General features: G+C 38.9%; 1 protein-coding gene across 2 annotated transcripts; it reads right to left on the bottom strand.

The window, feature by feature from the left end:
- Window positions 1-11322: 11322 nt before the first annotated feature.
- LOC116559545 (histone-lysine N-methyltransferase SETMAR) lies at window positions 11323-25977 on the bottom strand. Of its 2 annotated transcripts, none has more exons than XM_032290527.1 (3): window positions 25745-25977; window positions 14570-15433; window positions 11323-12479 (listed from the first exon to the last, which is right to left on the bottom strand). In XM_032290527.1, exons 1-3 carry the CDS (start codon window positions 25898-25900, stop codon window positions 11445-11447), a joined length of 2055 nt encoding a protein of 684 aa, XP_032146418.1. In that variant the 5' UTR covers window positions 25901-25977; the 3' UTR covers window positions 11323-11444. The 2 variants fall into 2 exon arrangements, with proteins under 2 accessions (XP_032146418.1, XP_032146419.1); XM_032290528.1 differs by having other exon boundaries at window positions 14570-14684; window positions 25745-25974.
- Window positions 25978-26552: the final 575 nt, after the last annotated feature.

Here is a 26552-nt window from a genome sequence, read left to right as displayed (position 1 = left end):
GGACAGGTGGAGATACTTGAATCATGGAGGCACTTTCCCCCATACTATCCTCATGGTAGTGAATAAGTCTCGTGAGATCTGATGGTTTTATTTGCACAAGCTCTCTTGCCTGCCACCATGTAAGATGTGCATGGTCCCCCTTTCCCTTCAGCCATGATTTTGAGGCCTTCACAACCATATGGAACTGTGAGTCCATTAAACCTCTTTCTCTTTATAAATTATGCAGTCTCAGGCATGTCTTTATTAGAAGCATGAGAAGTGACTAATATGCTATCTTATTTAGACTGTATTGTATGGGAAACTGAGTCTCCATGACATTAAACAGTAAAAGTTTTGCTTAATTTATTCAATAAATATTTTTATTCATTTATTTTTTAAAATTTATATTTATTTATTTATTTTGAGACTGGGTCTTGCCAGTCACCCAGGCTGGAGTGTACAGTGTCACAATCATGGCTTATCACAGCCTGAACCTACAGACTCAAGCAGTCCTCTCACCTCAGCCTCCTAAGCACCTGGGACTACAGGCACCCACCACCACATCCAGCAAATTTTTAAGTATTTTTGTACAGAAAGGGCCTTACTATGTTGCACAGGCAAGTCTTGAACTCCCAGTCTTGAGTGATCCTCCCACTTTGGCCTCCCAAAGTGTTGAGATTACAAGCATGAGCTGCTGAGTGCAGTGATTTTTGCCTTTAAAATCCTTGAAATATCATTTGGCTAAACAAATGACTTATTTTACAATGACCTGCATTTTTATTTTGTGATATCAAGTGCTTTAAGCTTTGATATTTAACAAATTTTCCAAAAGAAATATTTCAAGTTCTAAATTCTTTTTTATCTCATTAACTTTTTAAGATATTAAGTCCCCTTAAGCCAAAGGAGACATATTGAGTTTTTTTGATATGTTAAAAATCATACAAGAAATGTAAAATAGGAAATAATGTTTAACTTTCTTTGGGTTATATTTTATATGTTATTACTATGTGTTCTAAAATTGTATGAGATTCCTATAATTCTGTTGTCTTAATGTTATCAGCTATAATTATATTATGTTAAATTGTTATATATCAAAAAGACAACCAAATTTCCTTGACAATTGTGTCTTTAACCATGACTGTCGTATGACTTTTGTCATACACAGATAATTATTGTTTTACTTTGATTCTTCCCAAAAAGCTCTTTATAGTCAGCTACAGTAAAAAACAAAAAACAAACCCCCCAAGAGACTTGCTTCTTTGGGAAGTTTATGGAAAATACTCTGCTGGGTGCTCTTAAATGCTTATTTCTGATAATTTTAGACATTGTGCCATGGGGCCAGAGAGAAAATTTCCAGGATTCTCATTGGAGATCTAATATATTCATGAGGATTGCTAACCCCAATCAAATGGAATGAGTTAATTGCACAGGACTGAACTAATAGAGTACTGAAATAATGTTTTTATGACTTTTTTTGTTTGAAACATTGCTGATGCTTTTGGTTTTTTTAGTCAAGAAAAAAATGATCTATTTTTAGCTTTTAACAGTTTTGTAAAGTATACCCTTGTGAGTTAAATTTGAAGCATAATTTCCTTTTCTCTACCTGATTTCTCCCAAATTTAGAAAATATTTGTATGTATTCCTAATTTATAGCAATATAGTTAGTTGCATAAGTTCGATAAGAATCTGTTTTCTTTTGGAATAGGATATAATTGTAGACATTGGTTATTTTACCAAAACTTTGACTGGAATGGCATATTTTCATGTAGGACCAGAATGCTCTGAGAAATTGAAATGATGTTAGAGAGCCAATAAAAGCCCCTTGGAGGCTGGGCATAGTGGCTCATGTCTATAATCCTAGTGCTTTGGGAGACTGAGGAAGGCAGATCACCTGAGCTCAGGAGTTCAAGACCAGCCTGGGCAACAAGGTGAAACTATGTCTTTACTAAAAACACAAAAAAATTAGCCAGGCATGGTCACATGCATCTGTAGTCTCAGCTACTCAGGAAGCTGAGGCACGAGAATCGCTTGAACCCAGAAAGCAGAGGTTGCAGTGAGCCGAGATCACATGACTTCACTCTAGCCTAGGCAACAGAGTGAGACTCTGTCTAAAAATAAAAAGCCCCTTGGAAAAACTGGCCTTGTACATTGTTTATGAAATTCCTTTACAGGGTTATTGACCTGTGGTAAGTAGAGAATGTCATTTTCTGACAGGCCCAGGAATCTCATGTTATTGCAGGACCTCAAGAAGAGAGGAATTGAGACAGGTATCTGCAGGCATAGATAAATCCTTGGCTGTGCTTAAGAAGCCTTTAAAAGTCTAACCTGAGATTCCTTATGAAAAAGTTCCAGGAAAGCCAATATTAGAAAGCCTGTTTACCAATAATTATTCTTGCTGTCCTTTATGCAACTAATCAGGTCAACTGTAACGAGACTAAAACTTTTTGCAAATAAATTGGTCCTTCTGTGATTTGTCTTTAGTAAAAATAAACGACTGAGAGAGAAACGTGTTGCAAAAGATGGCTGGGAACAGTGGCTCATGCCTGTAATCCCAGCACTTTGGGAGGGTGATGTGGGAAGATCATCTGAGGTCAGGAGTTCAAGACCAGCCTGGCCAACATGGTGAAAACCCATCTCTACTAAAAATACAACAATTAGCTAGGTGTGGTGGTGCATGCCTGTAATCCCAGCTACTTGGGAGGCTGAGGCAGGAGAATCACTTGAACCCAGGAGGCGGAGGTTGCAGTGAGCTGATATCACTATAGTATACCCATTAAGTTCTAGCTTTATTCATTTTTTTCAGTTTTCATTATTTGTCTACAGCTTATTTGGACTGGATTCTGAGTTCTTTCCTGACTACCTGTCTCCATGCTAATATTTTCAATTTTTTTAATCCCATTTTTCTGACTTGGAATTACTAGAAACTAAAACTGTGCTTTCCTTAAAGCCTTTCAAACTGAACTTAGACAACTTAAAATTCAGGAGAAATAACAACAACCTCTGTGTATACATGTGTGTGTGTGTATGTGTGTATCTATACACATACATATATGCCACCTTCATGCCTGCCTCTGATGTATGGACTTTCAGTAGTATAGCCTGAATTGGTTTTCCAGGATTGCTTTCCCTTTGTTGCTGTAATTTGTCCATGGTCCCTTTTCTCTTTATTTCATTCTTTTCTTTCTTTTTTTTTGTCCTTTTTTTTTCTTTCTCTCTTTCTCCCCCATCTTTCTCTTTGGGATATGAGCCTTCCTAGCCATGTGGAAATTAACTTTCTAGGAATAAATCATCCTACTGATGAAGGATCAGACCAAACCCATGGGCAGAGTCTCATTTTCTTCTACAGTATTTTCTTTAAAAGATTTTGAAGAGCAGGGGTGATGTGGTTTGGCTGTGTCCCCACAGAAATTTCATCTTGAGTTGTGGCTCCCACCATTCCCATGTGTCATGGGAGGGACCCGGTGGGAGGTAATTGAATCATGGGGATGGGTCTTTCCCATGCTAATCTTGTGATGGTATATAAAGAGATCTGATGGTTTTAGAAGGGGGAGTTTCCCTGCACAAAGTCTCTCTTGTCTGCTGCTGTGTAAGATATGCCTTTCACCTTTCAACATGATTGTGAGACCTTCCCAGCCAAGTGGAACTGTGAGTCCATTAAACCTCTTTTCCTTTATAAATTTCCCAGTCTTAGATATGTCTTTATCAGGAGCATGAAAATGGAATAATACGGGGGGGAAGTGTAAAAGAAAAGTAGAATCACAGAACCCCTAAACTCACTATGCCAAAGGTAAAGATGAGCTTGGGAAGTTAACTTGGGAATCACCAATACTGTATTCCTTTTGAGCACAAACAGTTAACTGTAATTTCACAACCCCGTGTCATAGCCTCATTTCCTCTGCTCCCTCTTTTCACGTTTACTTCATCTGATGTAAAAATGTAGATTTACTGACACAAGACAATGCATAATTGACTGCTCCCACTCCCACTTTTCACATGTAAAATGTAGATTTAGTGAAGCTAATCAGAGTCTCACAAGAATGTAATCACCTGCCTCACTGCCCACCCTCACTCCCATCTCTTTTTGTCCTCTCTCCTGCTATGTTTTCCCCTTTCAATATCCAAGTTCACAAAATCCCCTTTGGAAAAATCATAGGTCACAGATGCTCTTGTGATTTATGGTTTTCCTTGGTACATCCTCAACCTTGGCAAAATAAACCTCTCATTGATTGAGACCTGCCTCAGTCACTTTTGGGTCTACATTAAAAAAATTCTTTTTTCACATAGTTGGTGTTCTATTAACAATGATACCAAATAAGACTATCCTTCTTCAGTAAGTGTAGTTCTTTGATGGTTTTTTAAAAAATTAATTTCAATTTGAGAAAGCTTCACTCTGCTGAGACAGAGTTGAAAACAAACTATGAAATTTATGTATCATGTGTGAACATTTGGTAAATTATTATTGCAGAAAACAAAAAGTCTTTATGCTGTCATTTTCATCGTCTGTTATATCTATACAGTAATATGAAGAATGAGTATCAAATGTCTAGACTTACACATACACAGATTTAAAAGTAATAGGAATTGGAATTCTAAGTAATGGTAATAGGAACTAAAAACTATACATTGTTATTCATGAATCTGTTACATTTATGCTGAGAAGAACAGCTGACAAGTTAATGTGTCTTTTTTGTTATCTAACTAAGCACTTCTGTCCAAATTCTCCCTGCACTCCAAGGCAGTGTCACTCTGATGGTGGTAATGGCCCAGCCCACGAAGGCTCAGAACATTAGGCACAGTCATGTTTGAGGACAGAAAGCAAGTGGAGAAGCATTTTCCTGGGGCCTAAAGAGTTCTTCCAGAAACAAATCTTCCGAGTTACAAGTTACCAGTTTCCAAGCCAGAGGTATCATGTTGTTGGCCTCCTCATTTTTCCCACCTCGTCCTTCCTTTTCTTCTTTTTCTTATCTTTTTGGAGATATAATTCATATACCATAAAATCCACCTAATTAAAGTGTTTTTTAGTGTAATCAAAAGTTGTGCGACCATCACCACTAATTCTAGAATGTTATATCACCCCCAAAAGAAACCACCTACCTATTAGTAATTAGCAGTGATTTCCTATACTCCTTTCTGCTCTTGGCTTTAGCAACCACTAATCTACTTTATGGAATTGCCTATTCCAGCTAGTTAATGTAAAACAGAATACCAGAAATGTGATCTTTTGTGTCTGGCTTCTGTCACTTAACATAATGTTTTCAAGGGTCGTCCATATCAGGGCATTTTTTTTTTTTTGGTATTTTATTCCTTTTTATGGAATGGCCAAATAATATTGTGACTAAACAATATTCCACTGCATGGATACTACGTTTTGTTTATTCATCAATCAGCTAATGGATATTTGGGCTGTGTCTACTTTTTTTTCTATTATAATGTTATATGAATATTTGTGCATATTTTTATGGCCAAATAATATTTCACTGTACAGATACTACATTTTGTTTATTCATTCATTGGCTAACAAATATTTGGGTTGTGTCCACTTTTTGTTGTTATGAATAATGCTATATGAACATTAGAGCATTTTTTTTTTGACATCATTTTGCTGTGTCATCCAGGCTGGATGTGTATACACTGTTTGAGTGCACGTTTTCAATTCTATTGGATCTATACCTAGGAGTGGAGTTACTGGGACATGTGGTAATTGTATGTTGACTTTGAGAAACTGCCAAATTTCTTTACAAAGTAGTTGCACAATTTTGCAACCAACCAGCAATATATGAGACTTCCACTATCTCCACGTCCTTGTCAACACTTGTAATTGTCTTTTTTCTTTTTTTTTTTGAGGCAGATCTCCCTGTTTCACTCAGGCTGAAGTGCAATGGTAGGATCATAGCTCACCACAGCCTTGAGCTTCTGGGCTCAAGGGATCCTCCTACCTTAGCCTCTTGAGTAGCTGGGACTGCAGGCATGCAGGCATGCACTACCATGTCTGGCATTGGCACATTTTCTTTTATAGTAGACTTTTGTGGAACAGTTTTAGATTTACATAAAATTGAGAAGATAATACAGAAACGTCCCATATATCTCACAGCCAGTTTTCCCTAACCTTAGTTATGGTATGTTTATATTACATTATTTTACATATCATTAGATATTATTATGTATTGACACATACATATCATTAATGTATATTACATATATTATACATATCATTACATTATGATTCATTTGTTACAATTAAGAACCAATATTGATAGATAATTAACTAAAGTCCATGGTAGATTCAGATTTTTCCTTTTACCTGTTTTCGTTCTAGAATCTCATCCAGGACACCACATTACATTTACTTGTCATGTCTTCTTTGACTCCTCTTGGTTGTGACAGTTTCTTAGGCTTTTCTTGTTTTTGATGACCTTGACAGTCTTCAGGAATAATGATCAAGTATTTTGTAGGATGACCCTGTATTTGAATTTATCTGATTGTTTTCCTCATGATTACTCTTTGGTTATGGGTTTTGGGGAGCAAGGCCACAGAGTTAATGTACCATCTTCATCACATCCTGTCAATCACATATACTACTAATATGATTTATCATTGTTCATATTGACCTTGATCACCTAGCTGAGGTAATTTACCAAGTTTCCCCAGAATAAAGTTACTCTGCTCTCCTCCCCTTCCCCCACCCTCAACTTTCCATTCTTCACTCTTTGGGAGGAAGTCACTATGTATAGCCTACACTAAAGGAGTAGGAATTTATGTTCCCCTCTTTTTTGTGGGCACAGTAGCTACATGAGTTATTTAGAATTCTCGTGGGCAGTTAGATTTGTCTTTTCCCAATTTATTTATTGCTTCAATTATTTATTTATATCGGTATGGACTCACAGATATTTTATACTTTGGATTATAATCTGGTACTACTTTATTTTCTTGCTCAAATTATTCCAGATTTGGTCACTAGGAGATCTTTCTGTTGGTTTCTATATTCCTTTGACAGCCCCATCAATGTTTGTTTGTTTTTAGGATTTCCTTATTTTCTGGCACTACAAGATGCTCCAGTCTCAGCTTGTTGATTTCCCTCTCTAGTAGCAGAATTAGCCATTTCTCCCAAGAGCCCTGGTTTTTTATTTTTGGAGAATGACATAGAAATCAAGATCTGGGTGCTAAGTGGGCTCCTTGCTACTGGAGCATCATTGCTTCTAGGCCCTCTCAGCTGATCAAGAAAGGAAATACATATGTGCATACTAACTGTAATGTAGACACTGATTGGGAAATATTTCTATATGTAACCTTCTGTATCTATATTTAAGCTAAATATGAGTTCATGCTGATGTCTCCAACTGATCCATTACCACATGGATCATCCTTCCTTTGCTTAAATGTAAATTCCCAATCCAACAGTGGGAAACCTGGCTCCCACCATCTGCCATCAATTTGTTTAATTTCAGTATACATGTAAGGCAACAGCAGAATTGTTAATATCAGAATTGTACCCTGTTAAGGCTCAGAAAATGATACCCCAGTGTATGGTCCTTTGGCATGCTAAGAACTTTGAATGAACGGAAACTGAAAGAACTTAGAAGCTGCTCGAGAATCCAGGCCTGTCTGGCTTTCCCTTGTTTCTCACCCTGCTCCTCTAAGTGCAGGGAGGGGCTCTCCTGATGTTCCCTTCTCTGACTGAGGGAAGTTCTTCCAAAAGGAATACAAGGGTTTTGAGCCTCCTTTCTCAGAATTTCATCAAACAACCAGGAAAGATTTATCAGCAGCAATAAACAACTCCTAGACAAATTTTATTACCTGAGAGACTTTATTTACATAAGACAATATTTGTTCACCATGCAGTTCCTCCTCTTTTCCTCCCATAACTTGTCATCACTTACCCTTCAAGCCCCTATTCATTTTATGCTGTACAACCTTTAACCATTTGCCCCCTCCTTTGAGTCTCATATTCTGTGAGACTTTCATGTGCATGGATGTAATTTAAATGGTCTTTCTCTTATTAATTTGTTTATTGTCAGTTCATTTCAGCAGACTTAGTTATCAAGCCTCCAGAGGGAATGTTTAAACTTCCCTACAATCCCCATGGGAAGCAACTTGTATCAACTAGGAACGGCTTACATGCAGTTCCTTTTGCCTTTAGTCTTACAAACTCCGGTAATTTCCAAAGTTATTTAGATTGGTACCTTTCTCCCCTACTCTTGAGTTTGTTTCCTACATTTGTAATATAGTTAGGTTCTCTTGTCACAGTCTGCATTCCTATGATTCCCTGACTACCTAAATGATTAAAATTGATTACATAAAATTTTGTCCCTTTGTGCAGTAATGTTCTATGTTTTCACAAATACATAATGTCATGTATACACCATTACAGTATCATACAGAATTGCTTCATTGCCCTAAAAATCTCCTGTGGTTCACCTCCTCCCCTCTGACTCTGGCAACCACTGATATTTCTATTCTCTATCGTTTTGTCTTTTCCAGAGTGTCATATAGTTGGACTCATATAGTATGCAGTCCCTTCAGAATGGCTTCCCTCACTTAGCAGTATGCATTTAAGGTTCATACAGGACTTTTTGTGGCTTGATAGTTCATTTCTTTATTGTTGAATAATATTCCACCATATTGATGTACCAGTTTGTTTATCCATTCACTTGTTGAAGAAATGTGTGTTGCTTCAAGTTTTAAGCAATTATAACAATGTTATGAACATATGTGTGGTGTTTTTATGAGTACAAGTTTTCAAGTCAGTTCAGTAAATAACCAGGAGTGAAACCGTTCCAGCTGTCCCATAGAAATATTTAAGTTTCTGAATATGCACGAAAATTGACCCTTCAGGTCTTAAAACTTGAAATTTACATTTGTCTCATCTGAGTTCCTTCCTCAGGAAACAGATCCTCAGGCAAAGGACTGCAACTCACCAGATCACCATATCCAAACAAGATGCCAGACCCACTCATTCATAATTGCTTCTTTACTCCTCCTTAATTCCTTCCCTCATTATATATGAGCCTTTCTAATTGTAGTTGGTCAGGGAGACAAATTTGAGACTTTATCTCCCGTTCTCCTTGGCTGCAGCACATAATTAAATACGTCTTCCCTGGAAACATTCACTGTCTCAGTGATTGACATTCTGTGTGGTGAGCAGCAGTACTGAACCCCTGTCATTTCAGTAACAGGAACATGATTGCTGGATCAATTCTAAGGCTATGCCTAGCTCTTTAAGAGCCCACCAAACTGTCTTCCAAAGAGGCTGTACCATGTCACATTTCAATGAGCAATGGAGAATTCCTGTTTCTTCACAGCCTTAACATCTTTTGGCATTTTTAGTGTTTTAGTTTTCTACCATCCTAGTGGATGCTAAAGGATAACTTATTGTTTTAAATTGCAATTCCTTGATGACAAATGATGTTGAGCACATCTTCATATTCATGTTCATTTTTGCTGAGATTTAAATTCAGATCTTTTGCCCATGTTTAAATTGGGTCATTTGTCTTCTTCTTTTTAAGGTTTTTTGTTTTGAGATGGAGTCTTGCTCCGTTGCCTGGACTGGAGTGCAGTGGCGTGATCTTGGCTCACTGTAACCTCTGCCTCCCAGGTTCAAGTGATTCTCCTGCCTCAGCCTCACGAGTAGCTGGTATTATAGGTGTGTGCTACTATGCCCAGATAATTTTTGTAGTTTATTAGTAGATACAGGGTTTTGCCATATTGGCCAGGCTGGTCTTCAACTCCTGACCTCAGGTAATCTATCTGCCTCGGCCTCCCAAAGTGCTGGAAATACAGACATGAGCCACTGTGCCCAGCTCCGAGTTTTAAGTTCTTACCTGCCTAATTTTCCTGGCTAGAACTTCCAGTACTATGCTGAATAGAAGTGGTGAGCTTGGAGATCATTTTCTTGTTCCATATCTTAGGATAAGAGCTTTCAGTCTTTCAACATTATGTATGATGTTAGCTGTGGGTTTTCATAGATATCCTTTCTCAGGTTGAAGAAGTTCCTGTTTATTTCTTGTCTGTTCACTGCTTTTATCATGAAATGCTATTGGATTTTGTCAAATGCTTTTTCTGTCTATAGAAGTGATTAGGTACTTTTTTTTTTGTGATTATGCCATTAGAATACTGCATTTACTGATTTTCATATGTTAAACCAAACTTGTTTTCCTGGGATAAATGCTACTTGGCCATGGTATATAAAATTCTTTTTATATGTTGCTGGATTTCATTTGCTAGTACTTTTTATTTGCTCTCTATATTAAAAAGAGATATTGGTATTAGTTTTCTTTCCTAGTAATGTCTTTGTCTGGTTATGGTATCCATGTCTTTTTTTTTTTTTTTTTTTTGAGACTGTGTTTCACTCTGCCACCCAGGCTGGAGTGCAGTGGCACAATCTCAGCTCACTGCAATCTCTGCCACCTGGGTTCAAGTGATTCTCCTGCCTCAGCCTCGCAGTAGCTGGGATTATAGCCCGCCACCACACCCTGCTAATTTTTGTATTTTCAGTAGAGATGGGGTTTCACCATCTTGGTCAGGCTAGTCTTGAACTCCTGACCTTGTGATCCACCTGCCTCGGCCTCCCAAAGTGCTGGGATTACAGGCATGAGCCACTGCACCCAGTCGGTATCCATGTCTTAACTCATGTGTGTGTGTATATGTGTAACCCTATGCACTCTAAAATGCAGGGCTCAGGGCAGGAACCTCTCTTGCTCAGCTCTAACCCTTCTGGTCACTTCTTTGTGACTTTTTTCTCCTTTAAGTCTGCCATTGAAGGACATTATATCTTAATGTCTATATATATCCTATATACACCTGAATAGAAGGGAGAGCTTTAGGTCACATGCTACATACAGTTCTCAAGACTAATAATTTACATTTACTGAATACTTTCTATGTACTGAAGCATTGTTCTAACCCCTTTGCATGTGTTAACTCAATCTTCCCAACTAAGGAAACTTTGACTTGGAGAGGTTAAGTAATTTGTTCAATGGTGACATACTGGAGAGTTAACCACATTTTAATTAGGACAAAATTTTCCATTTGGCTAAGAACAAAATCTAACAGCCACTGATATTTTGTGACTAGTGATTTGAAAATTAAGAAAAAAATGTTTAAAGAAAAACTTGGTTCTTCAAGTGTGATCTTTCTTCTTCTTGGGCCAAAACGTTTTGCAAGGTATTTATTTATTTATTTTTAAAATATTTTATTAGAGTCAGGGTCTTATTAAGTTGCCCAGACTGGTTCTAAACTATTGGACTCAAATGATCTGCCTGCTTTGGCCTCCCAAAGTGCTGGGATTACAGTTGTAGGCCACCATGCCAGGCCACATTTCTATATTCTTAATGAAGTCCATGGAACTACTTCAAATGCAATTTTAATTTATGTTTTAATTCTATGAAGATACTGGGTTGGTGCAAAACTAACTGCAGTTTTGGACCGTGAATTTTAAATCATTATAACTAGGCTCAAACACATTTTTATTAATCAAAATAGGAACCATTACAATCAACACATTTTTGCCAACGAGAAATAAGTTGGTTTATTCCTGTAGTGTAAAAATCCCTGCTTCGGGATTTGATGAACTCTTGGAAAGCATTTTCTGCATCCTGCTGGTTGTGGAAGCGTTTTCCTTGTAAAAAGTTGTTGAGATGCTTGAAGATGTGGTAGTTGGTTGGCAAGAGGTCAGGTGAATATGGCGGATGAGGCAAAACTTCATAGCCCAATTCATTCAACTTTTGAAGTGTGGGTTGTATGATATGCGGTCGGGCATTGTCGTGGAGAAGAATTGGGCCCTTTCTGTTGACCAACGCCAGTGGCAGGCATTGCAGTTTTTGGTGCATCTCATCGATTTCCTGAGCATACTTCTCAGATGTAATGGTTTCACCAGGATTCAGAAAGCTGTAGTGAATCAGACCGGCAGCAGACCACCAAATAGTGACCATGACCTTTTTTTGGTGCAAGATTGGCTTTGGGAAGTGCTTCGGAGCTTCTTCTTGATCCAGCCACTGAGCTGATCTTCGCCGATTATCATATAAAATCCACTTTTCATCGCACGTCACAATCCGATCGAGAAATGGTTCGTTGTTGTTGCGCAGAATAAGAGAGGATGACACTTCAAAACGACGATTTTTTTGATTTTCGGTCAGCTCATGAGGCACCCACTTATCGAGCTTTTTCACCTTTCCAATTTGCTTCAAATGCCGAACAACTGTAGAATGGTTGACGTTGAGTTCTTCAGCAACTTCTCGTGTGGTTGTAAGAGGATCAGCTTCGATGATTGCTCTCAGGTGGTCGTTGTCAACTTCTGATGGCCGGCCACTACGCTCCTCATCTTCAAGGCTCTCATCTCCTTTGCAAAACTTCTTGAACCACCATTGCACTGTACGTTCATTAGCAGTTCCTGGGCCAAATGCGTTGTTGATGTTGCGAGTTGTCTCTGCTGCTTTACGACCCATTTTGAACTCGAATAAGAAAATTGCTCGAATTTGCTTTTTGTCTAACCTCATTTTCATAGTCTAAAATAAACATAAACAGCAAGTAAGAATTAGCCAAAAAACATAAAGCAAGAAATGCCTATTAAAATGATACATAACATGACCACATTCATTAAAGAAAGTATTCCAATATCAAATAGCGAATTCCAACAATGCAAAAACTGCAACTATTTTTTTTTTCTTGAGACAGAGTTTCGCTCTGTCACCCTGGCTGGAGTACAGTGGTGCAATCTTGGCTCACTGCAATCTCTGCCTCTTGGGCTTCAGTGATTCTCATGTCCCACCCTCCCAAGTAGCTGGGACTACAGGCATGTGCCACCACATCTAGCTAATTTTTATATTTTTATTAGAGATGGGGTTTCACCATGTTGGCCAGGTTGGCCTCAAACTCCTGATCTCAAGTGATCTGCCTGCCTCAGCCTCACAAAGTGCTGGGATTACAGGTTGTGAGCCACTGTGCCTGGCCCCATCTTTTAAAATTAGAATCTTATAATTTATAATTATAAAAATTTTGTTATTGTATCATGGAATAATAGTCAAGTGGATGTATATTTTTAAATGTTTTCTCTTAAAAGAAGTGTCAGCATTCTCAAGAATGGGCAATGAAGCAAACAAACGCAGTTAACTTGCTGCTGAGATTAGAAAAGACTTGGTGGTTTCTAGGACTAAGTGCTATATAAGAATAAACTAGTGCCTGAGGACAAAGAATTTCCATGGGTCCATATTCACTCAGTTGTCTTTCTGGCAGAGGCACTGATTGGAGAAGGCTGTTTGTGTCCTTGTCTCTAGAGTATACCTTTTATGTATACTCTTGTAACGTTTGTTCGCAGGGAACCATTCCACATGTTATATGAACATATAAATCCCAAGATACTTAAAAACAACACAGCTTTATTGAGATATAATTCACACGCTGTACATTTCTCTCATTTAAAGTGTACTATGTACTTATATTACAGAGGAATAGTATTATATATAATATGGATTCCTATAATGTTTAGACTGTAGGGCCTCCTAGTGGTAGGGTTTAAATGTACTAGAGAAGAAATTAAATTACTTAATAATATCATAGGGGCTCTAGTAATTATTTTAGCTTTCAAAATGTCTGATAAACCTCCATAGTAACTATATTTTTGTAACATCCCTGCTTCAAGAAGGTAGTTAGAGATGGTTGCTGCTCTAGAAGTTTAAATGGGATTATAAAACTCTCATCTCCTTCTGTGGTGTTGACAGGGTTATTTTTCTGTTTTTTATACATGAAGTGAGGCTGTCTGAAGTTTTGAAGCATAACTTTACAAGCTTTGGAGTAAAGCCAAATATATAATGAAAAATTTACAATGTGTCATTTTCATGGTTATATTTTTCACTACTGGTGGTAATTATTAGGGTTTTAGCAGGTGACAGTTAATAATGCCTTTTTCTTGATCCATGCTTAGCAACAAGTAAGTAGGATGCAGGAGTCAGCCAGACAGAAATCCAAATATCAGCGTTATTACTGTTAAAATTTGTTGGAAAGCAGGGTTTAGGTATGCAGCCACGAGGGTTTTCTTGGATCATTATGATTAGGTTTGATGTGAGTGCTAGAAAACTTACAGCAACAGTGGCTTATACAAGGGAGAGACTATTTTTCATCTGAAAGTACAAAGGTGTCAGATCATGACTGGCAGGATGTTTTTTACAGTACCAGACACCTAGACTCCTTTCAACCTTGTTGATTTTCTATGCAATAACTTCCTTTCCCAGAATCATCCTGGGGTTTAGGATGACTGCTCCAGTTCCAGTCATCATGTATACGTTCCAGCCAGCAGGAAGAAAAAGGAGGTGATGGGCAGGATATCTCCATTTAAGAACCTGTCAGTTTTGCTTATATCCCTTTAGCTAGAACAGTTACTCAGACAAATCTTACTAGGAAAGAGAGTATTCTGGGTAGTCATGTACTCAGGTTAAATGGAGAATTCTATTACAGAAAGGGAGAAAGGATACTGATGGACAACTGGTAGTCTCTGCCACATTCCTGAATTAAATTTATGTAACTAGGCAGAGGCAAAGGTAGCCAACCACTGTCTTCCACTAGAGGGAGGGGCAAGCTGCTTATCACTGAATAGACTCACCTCAAGGGTCAATCGCTTGCAGGAGGGGAACACAGAAGGGGCTGAGCCACACATGCTGGGTTCCTTCTCATTTCCACAACTGATGTTCGACTTTTCTAAGGGGCAGTACAGAGAACTGTCAAAAGGCAGGAAAGCAGTACATGATTTGGCACCACAGTAACAAGGTTTTCTTAGTTTCCCATTATCTAGCCTTTCTTTGTCTTCACTGCCTGTTAGATTAAGGTATCTTCCTGAATAATCATAAGAGAGTTCTTCTTCTGGCACAATGTCTTTGGCTGCAAAAAGTGCCAACTTAGGTACCATTGAGTCAATTCGGACAGGAATCATCAATAGGTTTGGCTCACAAGAATGATTAAGGAATCTTCCAATATTTCCTATAAAAGTAGGGTCGACAAATGTTTCTATTATCTGCTCATTATAAACATGTTCCCTGATGGCTATAATGTAATTGGAGTCGGAATTTCTTTGTAAGTGAATTCTTCTCTGAACCTCAGAGAATCCTAAAACCTCACCAGCATATTCACAGACAAACCTTCCTTTTGGTATAAATTCCAAGGTACGAAGTCCCCAGCCTTTTTTATGCGTCTTGAATACTTGGAAGTGGAACTGCAGGCCTTTCTGGACCACTCTGTTTCTGCAGTGGTCACTGCATCGGCACAGGACATTGCATTCAAAAACAGGCTCGGCATACTTTCCTTCAGATCCTATATTTCTAAGGCATGAATTATCATCATAGTTCTCTCCATGGCGGAGACAGGAGCAAGTGCCAGGGAGGCAGGGAGTTTTGACACAAATGCATCCAGGAAAGGTTATTTGAGTGGGGTCAATGTCTGCTCCAGGTCCACCTACATGATCGGGAGTGTACTGTAAAAAATATACACACTGTAAGTCAGTATGACATGTCATATATTTCCTATATATTCCAAGTAGCTTTTGACTGGGACCCATTCTAATTCTAACATATTTAAAAACAGGACAAAACTGACAAAACACAATGTACTAAAGTATTGTCCAAAAAGATCTCTCTCCAATTAAAAAAGGTTTTTTTTTTTTTTTTTTTTTAAAGAGACAGGGTCTCTCTCTGTTGCACAGGCTGGAGTGCAGTGGTGTGATCATAGTTCACTATAACCTGGGCTCAATTCTCCTACTTCACCATCCTTAGTTGTTACAGCTACAAGTGGGAGCCACCATGCCCAGCTAAGATTAATTTTTAGAATTTGTGGTTTTATTTTAGGCAAGTATAAGGATGAGTTAAGCATTATATTATATAATACCTAATGCATATAACAGTATGTTATATACAGGTACACATAAGGAAATATATATTTATTTATGTATTATGTATTTATAAGGACCATGGGAAATATACTATTTTTTTTCTTATCAGAAATGGAAAGCTTTGTAACTTATTTTGTTTCCCTCTTAGCTTTGGATGGCAGAAAACTCAGTGCTGAATTTGGTGCCTGAGTACAATTAAGTATTTTATCCTTAGCTTTTGATCTCTTTTACCTTTGCCTGATAATACACATGCATATATGTATTTTAATTGTGAGTTACCTCAGATACTGGATGGGGATAAGAAAGTCATAAATGACAAGTCAATTGCACACAGAATTCCAAAAATGTTACTTCTTAGATATTACTAGATATTTAAATTTATTATAGATATACACTTGTAAAGAAATTCTGTTCTAATTAAATGAGAAAGAGATAATATAAAACAAATTCTATCATTTAACTGTACCTATTATTTTCAAAACATTACATTTAGAAAATGTTATATAAAAAGAAGACAGTCTTCAATCTAAACTCTCTATGTGAAGCCTGATCTCTGGTTAGATCCTCATTAGCATCCTGAAGCATATTTTCAAACTCTGATTTCAGATTAAAGTATCTCTCATGAACCCAGCAGATTTCTTTACGTATACAGTAACTCTTGCTTACACAGAACCCAATCCATTTTATATCTACTTTGTTCCATAAAGGACTTAATGAGACTTATAAACAGGTAAGATAAATGAACAAGTAAGGAGAGTAAGGTGAAAGGGAAATAAGAGCAAACCAGTCCAGTGAGCTTGGCACACAAAGTGTGTGGTAGAAGTAGACTGGACTTTTGCTCTGAGAGCTGCCACTTCAGAGAAGGATATAAGGTTAGATGTGCAACTTGCACTGCCTGTAAGGAACAGGATCATTGTTCAGAAGTGGCATTGACTTTTTTCAGTATTAATACCAGTAAGGAATTTCACCAATGTGTTCTTCTGAACCATTGTTTTCCAGGAAGCAGTTTCATGGCTGTTTTTTATTCTGGTCCTCAATAAAGGCTGCTGGGATCCCACAACAGCACAGCCAAGTAAGAATAGTTCTTTCTGCAAGGCAACAGTTGCAGGGCCTTTCATTGGGGATAGATTTTAAAGCACCTGGAGGAATGTTTGCATCACATCTTCCAGTCAATCCTCCATTAATATTCTGTCTCCAGGCCAAGCTTTAGAAAGCTATTGAACAGCATGTAGTTATACTCCCTGTGGAGGCCTAGGGTGGAGCTATGTAGTTTACTGTAAAACCCTATACTTTAAAAAACTCTCAGCTGAGGAGGATTGACATCCTCTTGTGAAAGATGAGGAGGACAACCAGTGGGAAGACCTGTGGGGGAAGGCCAACATTCTGCTTAAAAAGTCATTTTGTGGGTGGAGAGAGGAAATAGCTTTTGTTTGTGTTGTTTCTTACAGCTTCAGCTTAGCAGGAATATCCTAAAGGGATAAAGGATGGCTTAGCAAAAGATACTCTATCAGTCAAACTCAATGACTGCTGTTTTATACAGAATCTACGTTAGGCTTTTTAAAGGTTCAATGTTAAAATGTAAAATGGTTACTAAGACATTTTAAAAAGTATCTGTAAAATGAAGATCTCTTGGTTAAACTTTTAAACTTTTAAGTTGATTTGTCATTAAAGGTGCACATATTTTTAAGGTACTATATAAATCACTAAACGCTAAAGTTTTTTTTTTTTGACATGGATAACTTCTTTTAAAATCAAGTCTGACATACTGCAGTTTTCTGATCAGGAGAGCAGGTGAAAAACAGTTTTATTTGCTTATTTTTACTTAAAAATTTAAAAAGATTTTGGAGAATCTCTTATTTTTTAAAATTCTGCAATTAAACTTGCTGCATAATCTATAATCCTTTAGGGACTTAGATTACAGATGGTAGCCAATTCCAAATGATCTGCAGATACCTTCCAAAAGATAACAGAGACTTCTGGGAAAATTTCCTGTTTAAAGGTATTTTTCCCCTTGATGGATATAACCGGATACATCTTGATATCAATAATCATTGTGAATCATTTTATGCTGATGTTTCCATTTTCTCCTCCATACAAGGTCAGTAAAATATCATTTTAGAATGATACTTAAAAAAATGACTATACTCAAGAATAATCTTTTGAAAACATTAGTCTAATTTAACTTCTGATTATGTAATTATCCATCTTTTCAGGTATTTACATATGGAAAAGCTATTTATTCTTTTCAGAAATAATGTGAGGTGACTGCCCTGACATTCTGTTCAAATATTTATATGCCAGATGGTTAAACTTTGAGTATAGTCATGTGCTGCATAATGACTTTCTGGTCAGACCGCAAATATGCATATACAGCAGTAGTTCTGTAAGATTAGAATACAGTATGTTTACTGTATGTTTTCTATGTTTAGATACACAAACACCACTGTGTTATAAGTGTCCATAGTATTCAGTGTAGTAACATTCTGTGCAGGTTTGTAGCGTTGGAGTGATAGTGTATTATTATATAGCCTAGGTGTGTAATAGGCGATACCATCTAGGTTTGTGTAAGTACTGTGCACTCTATGATGTTTGCATAATGATGAAATTGTCCAATGATGCATTTCTAGGAATGTTTCCCAAAAGTTAAGTAACAAATGTATCTGAAATATAATTGTATTTGAAAGCTAATGTAAAGTGGGTTACAAACTAGGAGTCAGCTGATATGATTTAAGCCAGACTTCTGCTGAAACAATTAGGGATGAGACATTCTCTTTCTACTAGAATTGTTCAACTATAGTGTTTGCCTGGCATTTCCAAGTTCTGCCACATAGATGAGGCCTACGGAGTGTATAGCCTACCACAGAAAGAGGAAGCAGGGGTGTGAACGGGGAAGAGGGTGGGAAGAAATATCTGACAATTCTTTTAGAGTTATTGGGACCAGACATGCCTATAGTTACCACTTTTGGACTTTTCTGATTTGAGGCAATTCCTTCCCTTTTTTGTTGGGGCCAGTTGTGTTGTGTTTATGTTTCTTGCAAACAAATTAGTCCTGACTGATACACCCTGGGTACAAGTTGAGAATGGTTTCAGGAAATGCCTAGAAAATGTAGTCTGTTAACCAAAAATAAAATTCTAAGTTCCCTGACCATTTGACCTCCTCTCAGCAAGGGCATTCCAAAGCTAACCCAAAAAACTAGTTCAGGTCATGATGGAAAGGGGGAGTGGGTTAGACATACCTCATTATACCCTCTTCCCTTTTGGAATTACTGATAGAACAGACTCTTAAGCCTGATAAAAAACATTTACAATCTATTCTCTCTAAAGTCTGCTACCTGGAGACTTCATCTGCATAATAATAAACGCTTGGTCTCCACAACCCCTCATCTTACCCCAGGCATTCCTAAGTTTTTAGACAATAACAATTCCTTCAAGCAAACTGTTACTCAGAAACTGGAAGCCTCCGTTTCCAGCTGTCCTGCCTTTCTGGAATGAACCAATGTACATTTTAGATGTGTTTGACAGATGTCTCATGTCTTCTGAAAATGTACAAAACTAAGCTGTATCCCATCCACCTTGGGTACATGTTCTCATCTCCTGAGGCCTATGTCATGGTCCATGGTCACTCCTATTTGGCTTACATAAGTCTCTTCAAATATTTTGTAGAGTTTGACTCTTTTCATAGACAAGTCAAAGGTGTAAATGGTCAATGAACAAAGTGGTCAATGAACAAAGATGTCTTCAGTTGGGATGTTAAACTAGAGCAAAGTGTGGAGGAGGCCAGACAGGAAAACTGTGCCTATAGTCTTGAACTGTGAGGAAGCAGTGGAAGGCTTCCTAGTGCAGAACATGGCATGCTCTAAAGGAGACAAAAACACAGCCAGGCTCTTATTAGCACTGTGATTCTGGACGAGTGACTTGCTAGGCTTCAGATAAGTAACTATAAGACAAGGATAATACCCACATTGGGGGTGGCTATCATGAAACTTAGATGAAATAATGCTATACTCCATGTCAGGCACTTTATAAAAATATTAGCTTCTTTCAGTTCTCTAGATATGACTTTTAGATGTTACATTTAAAACAACATATGTTTCTGGCAAATTACTTAACAGTACAAAACATCTCCGTATCTATTTAATAGGTTTCTGTGAAAGAAAAAAAAAATGACAGAACTGGCTTAAAAAGCTTACTCTAGGGATTAGCACATAAGTGTTCAATAAAAATTTTGCAGGTAGTACATAGTAGGGTGGTGAAGAAAATAAATTCTGGAGTTAAACTTTTCAGGTTCAAACATATTGAAACCAAAATTGTGTCTTGGAAGCCACTGGACTGTATACCTATCCTCTATTACTTCTCCATTTGAGTGGGGGAAAAGCTAAGAGCCGACCCCAGACTTCTTTCATTTATCAAGTATTACCTTACCGTCTGCAATATGCACATGCTGGAATTTACAAACAGTGAGGAAAATATAAAGAACATGGAAAATGCTGTGGGTTTTTTTTTTTTTTTTAAGACACTGCTGCCCAGGCTGGAGTGCAGTGGCATGATCATAGCTCACTGCAGCCTCCAACTAGGCTCAAGGTCAGCCTCCCCAGTAGGTGGGACTACAGGTATGCACCACCATGTCTGGCTAATTTAAAATAAAATGTTTTTGTAGAGATGGGGTCTCACTTTACTGCCCAGGATGGTCTTAAACTCCTGACTTCAAGTGATCTTCCCGCCTTGACCTCCGAAAGTGCTGGGATTACGGGAGTGGGCCACTATGCCTAGCTGGGATTTTTATCATTTCCTGCATTGTTACAACATGTTTTACTTTTTCTTTGTATGTATCAAAGCACAGAATTACTCATGCAAGAGCTGGGAATAAATGCAAAATGATCAGGGCAAAATGATATACTGGAAACCTGATCCTTGAAGCACTGGGTGAAGATTCAAGTTTTTTGACAGAAAACTTAAAATTGTCTTGGACATTCTTGTCTGCAATAATTTCTTTCTTCTCTGAACTAGACTTATACTTACTGTTAATAGCCTGAACTTCAGTACCTAAATGACACAGATTGTAGGGCTCTCTAATTGTGTTAAATGTGTAGGTCTTACCTTTCTAACAGATATTTGTCTCAGGGAAAAGCATGGTGATGGGGGTGGGTTTCCTCTCCATAAGAGTAGGCACAGAGCAGGTGCTCAATCAAGCTTTTGATTGCTTGATTGCAGCTCTTGATATGTGTTAACTAGAAGTTTGACTTTTCTGAATCATATTCTGTACTGAAGCCCCAGAAGCTGAAGTATGGCACTTTAATATTCTAGGTTTAAAACCTGGGCCTCTGAATTATAAGGAAGTGCTGTGAAAATCTTCATTCCTTTTTTGGTTGTGTTGAAACCCAGCTACAAGAATCTTTGTAGTTGGCCCCTAGCCTCGTAAGTTTGTTTTTTCTCCAAGAAGCTATTAGAAGACTGTGAGCCAGATAATTCTTGTCAAGGCCCGTTGAAATCTTAAAAATAATGTTTGAAGCTGTTTTCAGAGACCTGAAAATGGTTAGATCCAACTGTTAGCTCAAGAAAATAAATTAGTTTATTTTCTACTTGGCTTTCAACACTGATGACATTATGATATGCTTGTTTCCAATATGAACATTTGAATTTCTTTTTGGCTTTTCACACAGTAGCCAAAAGCAAAACAGACACAAAGTTATTTTTATCTTGAAAGTTTTTCATGCCTTAATTCTTACGTGTGCATATGCCTGTGAAGGTTAGGGTTTAGAGCAAGCAAGCTGTTTTGACCTTTTATAAGACTGGTTTTGTGTTCCATGAATACATGGAAGAAAACAAGTTTAATGCACTTTTAGGCTTGTCACTTAAATGTTTCAAGCATGTTTGATCTTGGGTAAGAAAGACAATAAGCTCTCTTACGAAGGGATCCTGTCTTATTTTTGTAACTCTAACTGTATTGAGAGCTGTGCATATACAGAGATAGTTAGAACACTGTGGTTCTAAGTTTTAATCTGCGGATATTCATTTATGCCCACCAACTGTAGGTGTAACAATCAATCACAAAGCTTCCTCTTGTCACTCCTTTCTCCCCTTTTAAAAAGAGATGCATTTTAATATACACTTTGTGAAATATGAAACCTCGTGATTTTATGGACATTAATGATTACAATGATTCTAAGGAAGATACTTATATAATTTACTTTTAAATAATTTAATGCTTAATGTGAATTAATTAAAAAAATACATCAGGCACATAGTTTTACAGATTGTTCTTGGATATGGTAAAGAATAATATGACTTGAGATTGGAAACAGATTTATAGAATAGTCCGAAATACACATACACACATAGACATAGACACACACACACACACACACACACACACACACCCCCTAATGACAGGAATATGTAAGTTAATCATGACAGTTGTAAACACCTTGAGGGTAGAGTTTATTTTTCTGTTTGTTGTATTCTTTGCAGCCCTTTTTTTGAGATGGAGTTTCATTCTTATCACCCAGGCTAGAGTGCAGTGGTGAGATCTTGGCTCACTGCAACCTCTGCTTCCCGGGTTCAAGTGATTCTCCTACCTCAACCTGCCGAGTAGCTGCTATTGCAGGCACCTGCCACTGCGTTCGAATAATTTTTGTATTTTTAGTAGAGATGGGGTTTCACCGTGTTGAATAGGCTGGTCTTGAACTCCTGATCTCAGGTGATCTACCCGTGTTGGCCTCCCAAAGTGCTGAGATTACAGGCATGAGCCACTGTGCCTGGCCAATTCAATTTGTTGAATTAAGAATGGACTTGGGGCCGGGCGCGGTGGCTCAAGCCTGTAATCCCAGCACTTTGGGAGGCCAAGGCGGGTGGATCACGAGGTTAAGAGATCGAGACCATCCTGGTCAACATGGTGAAACCCCGTCTCTACTAAAAATACAAAAAATTAGCTGGGCATGGTGGTGCGTGCCTGTAATCCTAGCTACTCAGGAGGCTGAGGCAGGAGAATTGCCTGAACCCAGGAGGAGGAGATGAGCCAAGATTGCGCCATTGCACCCCAGCCTGGGTAACATGAGTGAAACTCCGTCTCAAAAAAAAAAAAAAAAAAAAATGGACTTGGACTAGAACAGTGCTTCCCCCTCCTCATGTTAAATACCTCTAGCTTTTTTTTTTAAAGCTAATGTCTTCTATATCGTCTTGTAAGCTCAAGGGCAGGAATTACAGGCACTCAACTGTTGAAAAAAGAAAAGGTTTATCAGTGTTTTTGACTATGAACTCAGCAATGCTTAGTCCTGTGTAAGTTTTCAGGGACACTGTTTAATATTTGGCTAGCCAACTGTATTATTAACCATAAATTGCTAAAGGTAGCCTGGAGAACAATAATAATTTCTGACGTTAATATCCTATTCTACTCTTCGCGGACTAAACTGATGTTTTTTTTTTATCTTGCCCAAATTCCTACTTAAGGGGCCTGGGGAGTCATGCCCTACAAACCATAAAGTCTCATCAGACGGGTTTTAATTTTAACTCTATATAGCATGGTCTGCTTTCTAACCTGACTCTGGCATAACATCACATAACAAAGAAGAGAAGACATAAAAATATTTTAACCCCAAATATATTTCCTTGCCATATCTTGAAATTGCCCTGCAGGGTTATCTCTTGTGAGAAAAATCCATATTCTATAGAGAATCCCCTTTACCCATTTTTCTTTTTCTTTCTTTCCACAACCTAGAGATAATCAACTAAGAGTGAGGCACCTTTTAAAGTTCAATAAGCAACATTTTACAACCTACTCCATCTTAAGTCAGCTATCTGAGAGTTTCCTCTGCACAGTAAAACTTGGTCTACACGTGGCCAGGCGTGGTGCTCACGTCTGTAATCCCAGCACTTTGAGAAGTCAAGGTGGGTAGATCATTTGAGGTCAGGAGTTTGAGATCAGCCTTGGCAATATGGTGCAAAGGTGCATTCAATGAATATTTGAGTAAATGAATATAAAAAATATAGAGACCATTGGCTGGGTGTGATGGCTCACGCCTGTAATCCCAGCACTTTGGAAGGCTGAGGTAGGCAGATTACAAGGTCAAGAGATTGAGACCATCCTGGCCAACACGGTGAAACACTGTCTCTACTAAAAATACAAAAATTAGCTGAGCGTGGTTTCGGGCACCTGTAATTCCAGCTACTCAGGAGGCTGAAGCCGGAGAACTGTTTGAACCCCGGAGGTGGAGGCTGCAGTGAGCTGAGATAGCACCACCACACTCTACCCTGGGTGATGGAATAAAACTCCGCCTCAGGAAAAAAAAACCAAAACAAAAAAAAAAAACCTTTTATCTCAACCTAAACATTTCCTTTCTGTTGATCCCAGGTCTTCAGATAAACTCAATCGTTAACCAGAAAAATTTAAAATCTACCTATAGTCTGGAAGCCCCCCTACCGCTTTGAGTTGCCCCACCTTTCTGAACCAAACCAGTGTACATCTTAAATGTATTTGATTGATGTCTCCTGTCTCCCAAACATGTACGAAAGCAGGCTGTGGCCTAACCACCTGGGACACATGTTCTCAGGATCTCCTAAGGGCTGTGTCACCGGCCATGGTCATTCATATTAGGCTTAGGATAAGTCTCTTCAAATATTTTACAGAGTTTGATTTTTTTTCCTCCACATCTTTGAAAGCTGCTGTTGAATCTATTATCTTATCTGATCCTGACAACGACCCCTAGGAGAAAGAAAGGGCGGACAGGGTTCAATGTTGATAAAGGATGTTAAAAAGGTTATGCATTTTAAAATTATTATTTTCGTTTTACAGATGAAAAAACTCAGGCTCTGGGAAGTAGCTAAGATGACTAAGCCCTGAACCAAGCTTTCCAACCTCCACATATGCTCTTTCCACTTCAAAATCTTTGGTCATTCCTTATTCCTTAGGATGCGCTCAGGCCAAGATCATAAGAAAGAGTAGAAAGAGCTTTAAGATAGTTAATAGCAGCAAATATTTACTGAGTTCTTACAGCAAACCAGAGAGTGTACTTTCTTTGCCATTTTCCAAGCAATCCAGAAGAGCGGTACCTTTTTGTTTTTTTTTTTTTTTTTTTTTTTTGAGACGGAGTCTCTGTCGCCCAGGCTATAGTGCAATGCTGCGATCTTGGTTCACCACAACCTCCGCCTCCTAGGTTCAAGCGATTCTCCTGCTTCACCCTCTGGCAGCTAAAAAAAATTAGCAGCGCCTCCAGCTACTCATGTCTAGCTAATTTTTTTGTATTTTTAATAGAGACGGGGTTTCACCGTATTAGCCAGGATGGTCTCCATCTCCTGACCTCGTGATCCGCCTTGGCCTCCCAAAGTGCTAGGATTACAGGCATGAGCCACCGTGCCCGGCCCAGGTACTGTTATTTAAACTGTACACTCAAAGACTCTAAGGCTTAGCCAAAGCTAATTTATACTCGCCCAAGAGCCCACAGCATGAGGGAAACCACAGCTAAGGTTGACTCGAGGGGCAAAGGTTTTATGCACGACACTGCGTGCGATCCACTAACAGGCCCCACGGCTTATCCTACCTATGAGAGACACCTGAGACCAGAGAAGTAAATGACTTTCTCCTTGAAGCCTGCTTGAATTCTAAGGACAGAACTTGGACAAAAAGCCAGGTTCTCACGAGGCCTCTGGTTCTGTGCTTCAGGTAATGGAGTGAAAAGGACAACAGCCTTGCTAAGGTCATGGGGTGGGCTAACAGAAAAAGGCCGAGGCCCGAGCATGCACACCTATTCCCCAGCACCAACAGGTGTGCTATAGGAGAAGACAAAAGGTATTCAGAAGACAAAAGGTCGCGACTAGGAGGCCACCCGGGCGCAGCGGCTAGAGAAGGAGACCACGTGGGGTAGTCTCGCGCCCGCCTCCCGCGCTGCCTGACCCCGCCCCTACCTGGAAGGGCGCCGGCGCGGTCCCCGGGGGCCACGCGCCCACCGGTAAGTTTTCCAGGCCGCAGGCAACATCCAACTGCTCCGTCGGGGCCTCAGGCTTCTCCTCAAACTCCGCCATCCCACAAGGCCGCGTCTTCTTCGCCGCTTCCGAGAACATTTACCAGCTGTACGCAGCGCCTACTACCCTGACAGGCCTGGGCCGCGCAAAGGATGCTGGGACTTGTGGTCCCGTGAACCCACTGCCTCATGGGATTTGTAGTTCTTTTCTCCTCAGAGTGGCCTGTGAGGGTGCTTCTCTTCCGTGACTTTTTGGGTCTGGCTCCCGCTTTGATTTGAGCCAGAGGCACCACAGATACTTACAAAGTCATGTAAGGTACGGACAAAACGAAGTGAGGTGCTTTATTTTTTTACTGGGAGCATCAAAGAGGGGGCTATGGAGGTGAGGTCATTTGTCCAGGTTTTTGAGGGCTCAGTGGACGTTTGTGGAGTGGAGGCAGGGGTGCATTCTAAGCAGAGCAGGGAAATGCACACCAGGATTTCTAAATATCTGCTGTTTTCCGGGAAGTTGGCGGACATGTGATAGGATTTGTGCCCAGGCGATAGCCTTACAGGGTGCCTTAAGGAATTTGTGTGGGGCACGCTCACTCCCTGATGGAGATATCTGTGCCCCTTCGCCTGTCCTTTCCCTCCTCTCCAGTCCTCTACCCTCACCCCTCAAAACCCCTGCCCTGCCAAAGGATTCTGCTAGCCTCAAGACTACTGAATCCGGTGGAGCATTTTCAACCTCACTGAAGCCCTCTGACATGATT

The sequence above is a fragment of the Sapajus apella genome, unplaced genomic scaffold, assembly GCF_009761245.1.
Source record: "Sapajus apella isolate SASKATOON/1434 unplaced genomic scaffold, GSC_monkey_1.0 scaffold23, whole genome shotgun sequence".
In the NCBI taxonomy this organism is placed as follows: domain Eukaryota; kingdom Metazoa; phylum Chordata; class Mammalia; order Primates; family Cebidae; genus Sapajus; species Sapajus apella.
Note: the sequence above shows the minus strand (reverse complement) of the source record. Positions and strands in the feature narration are given on the sequence as shown.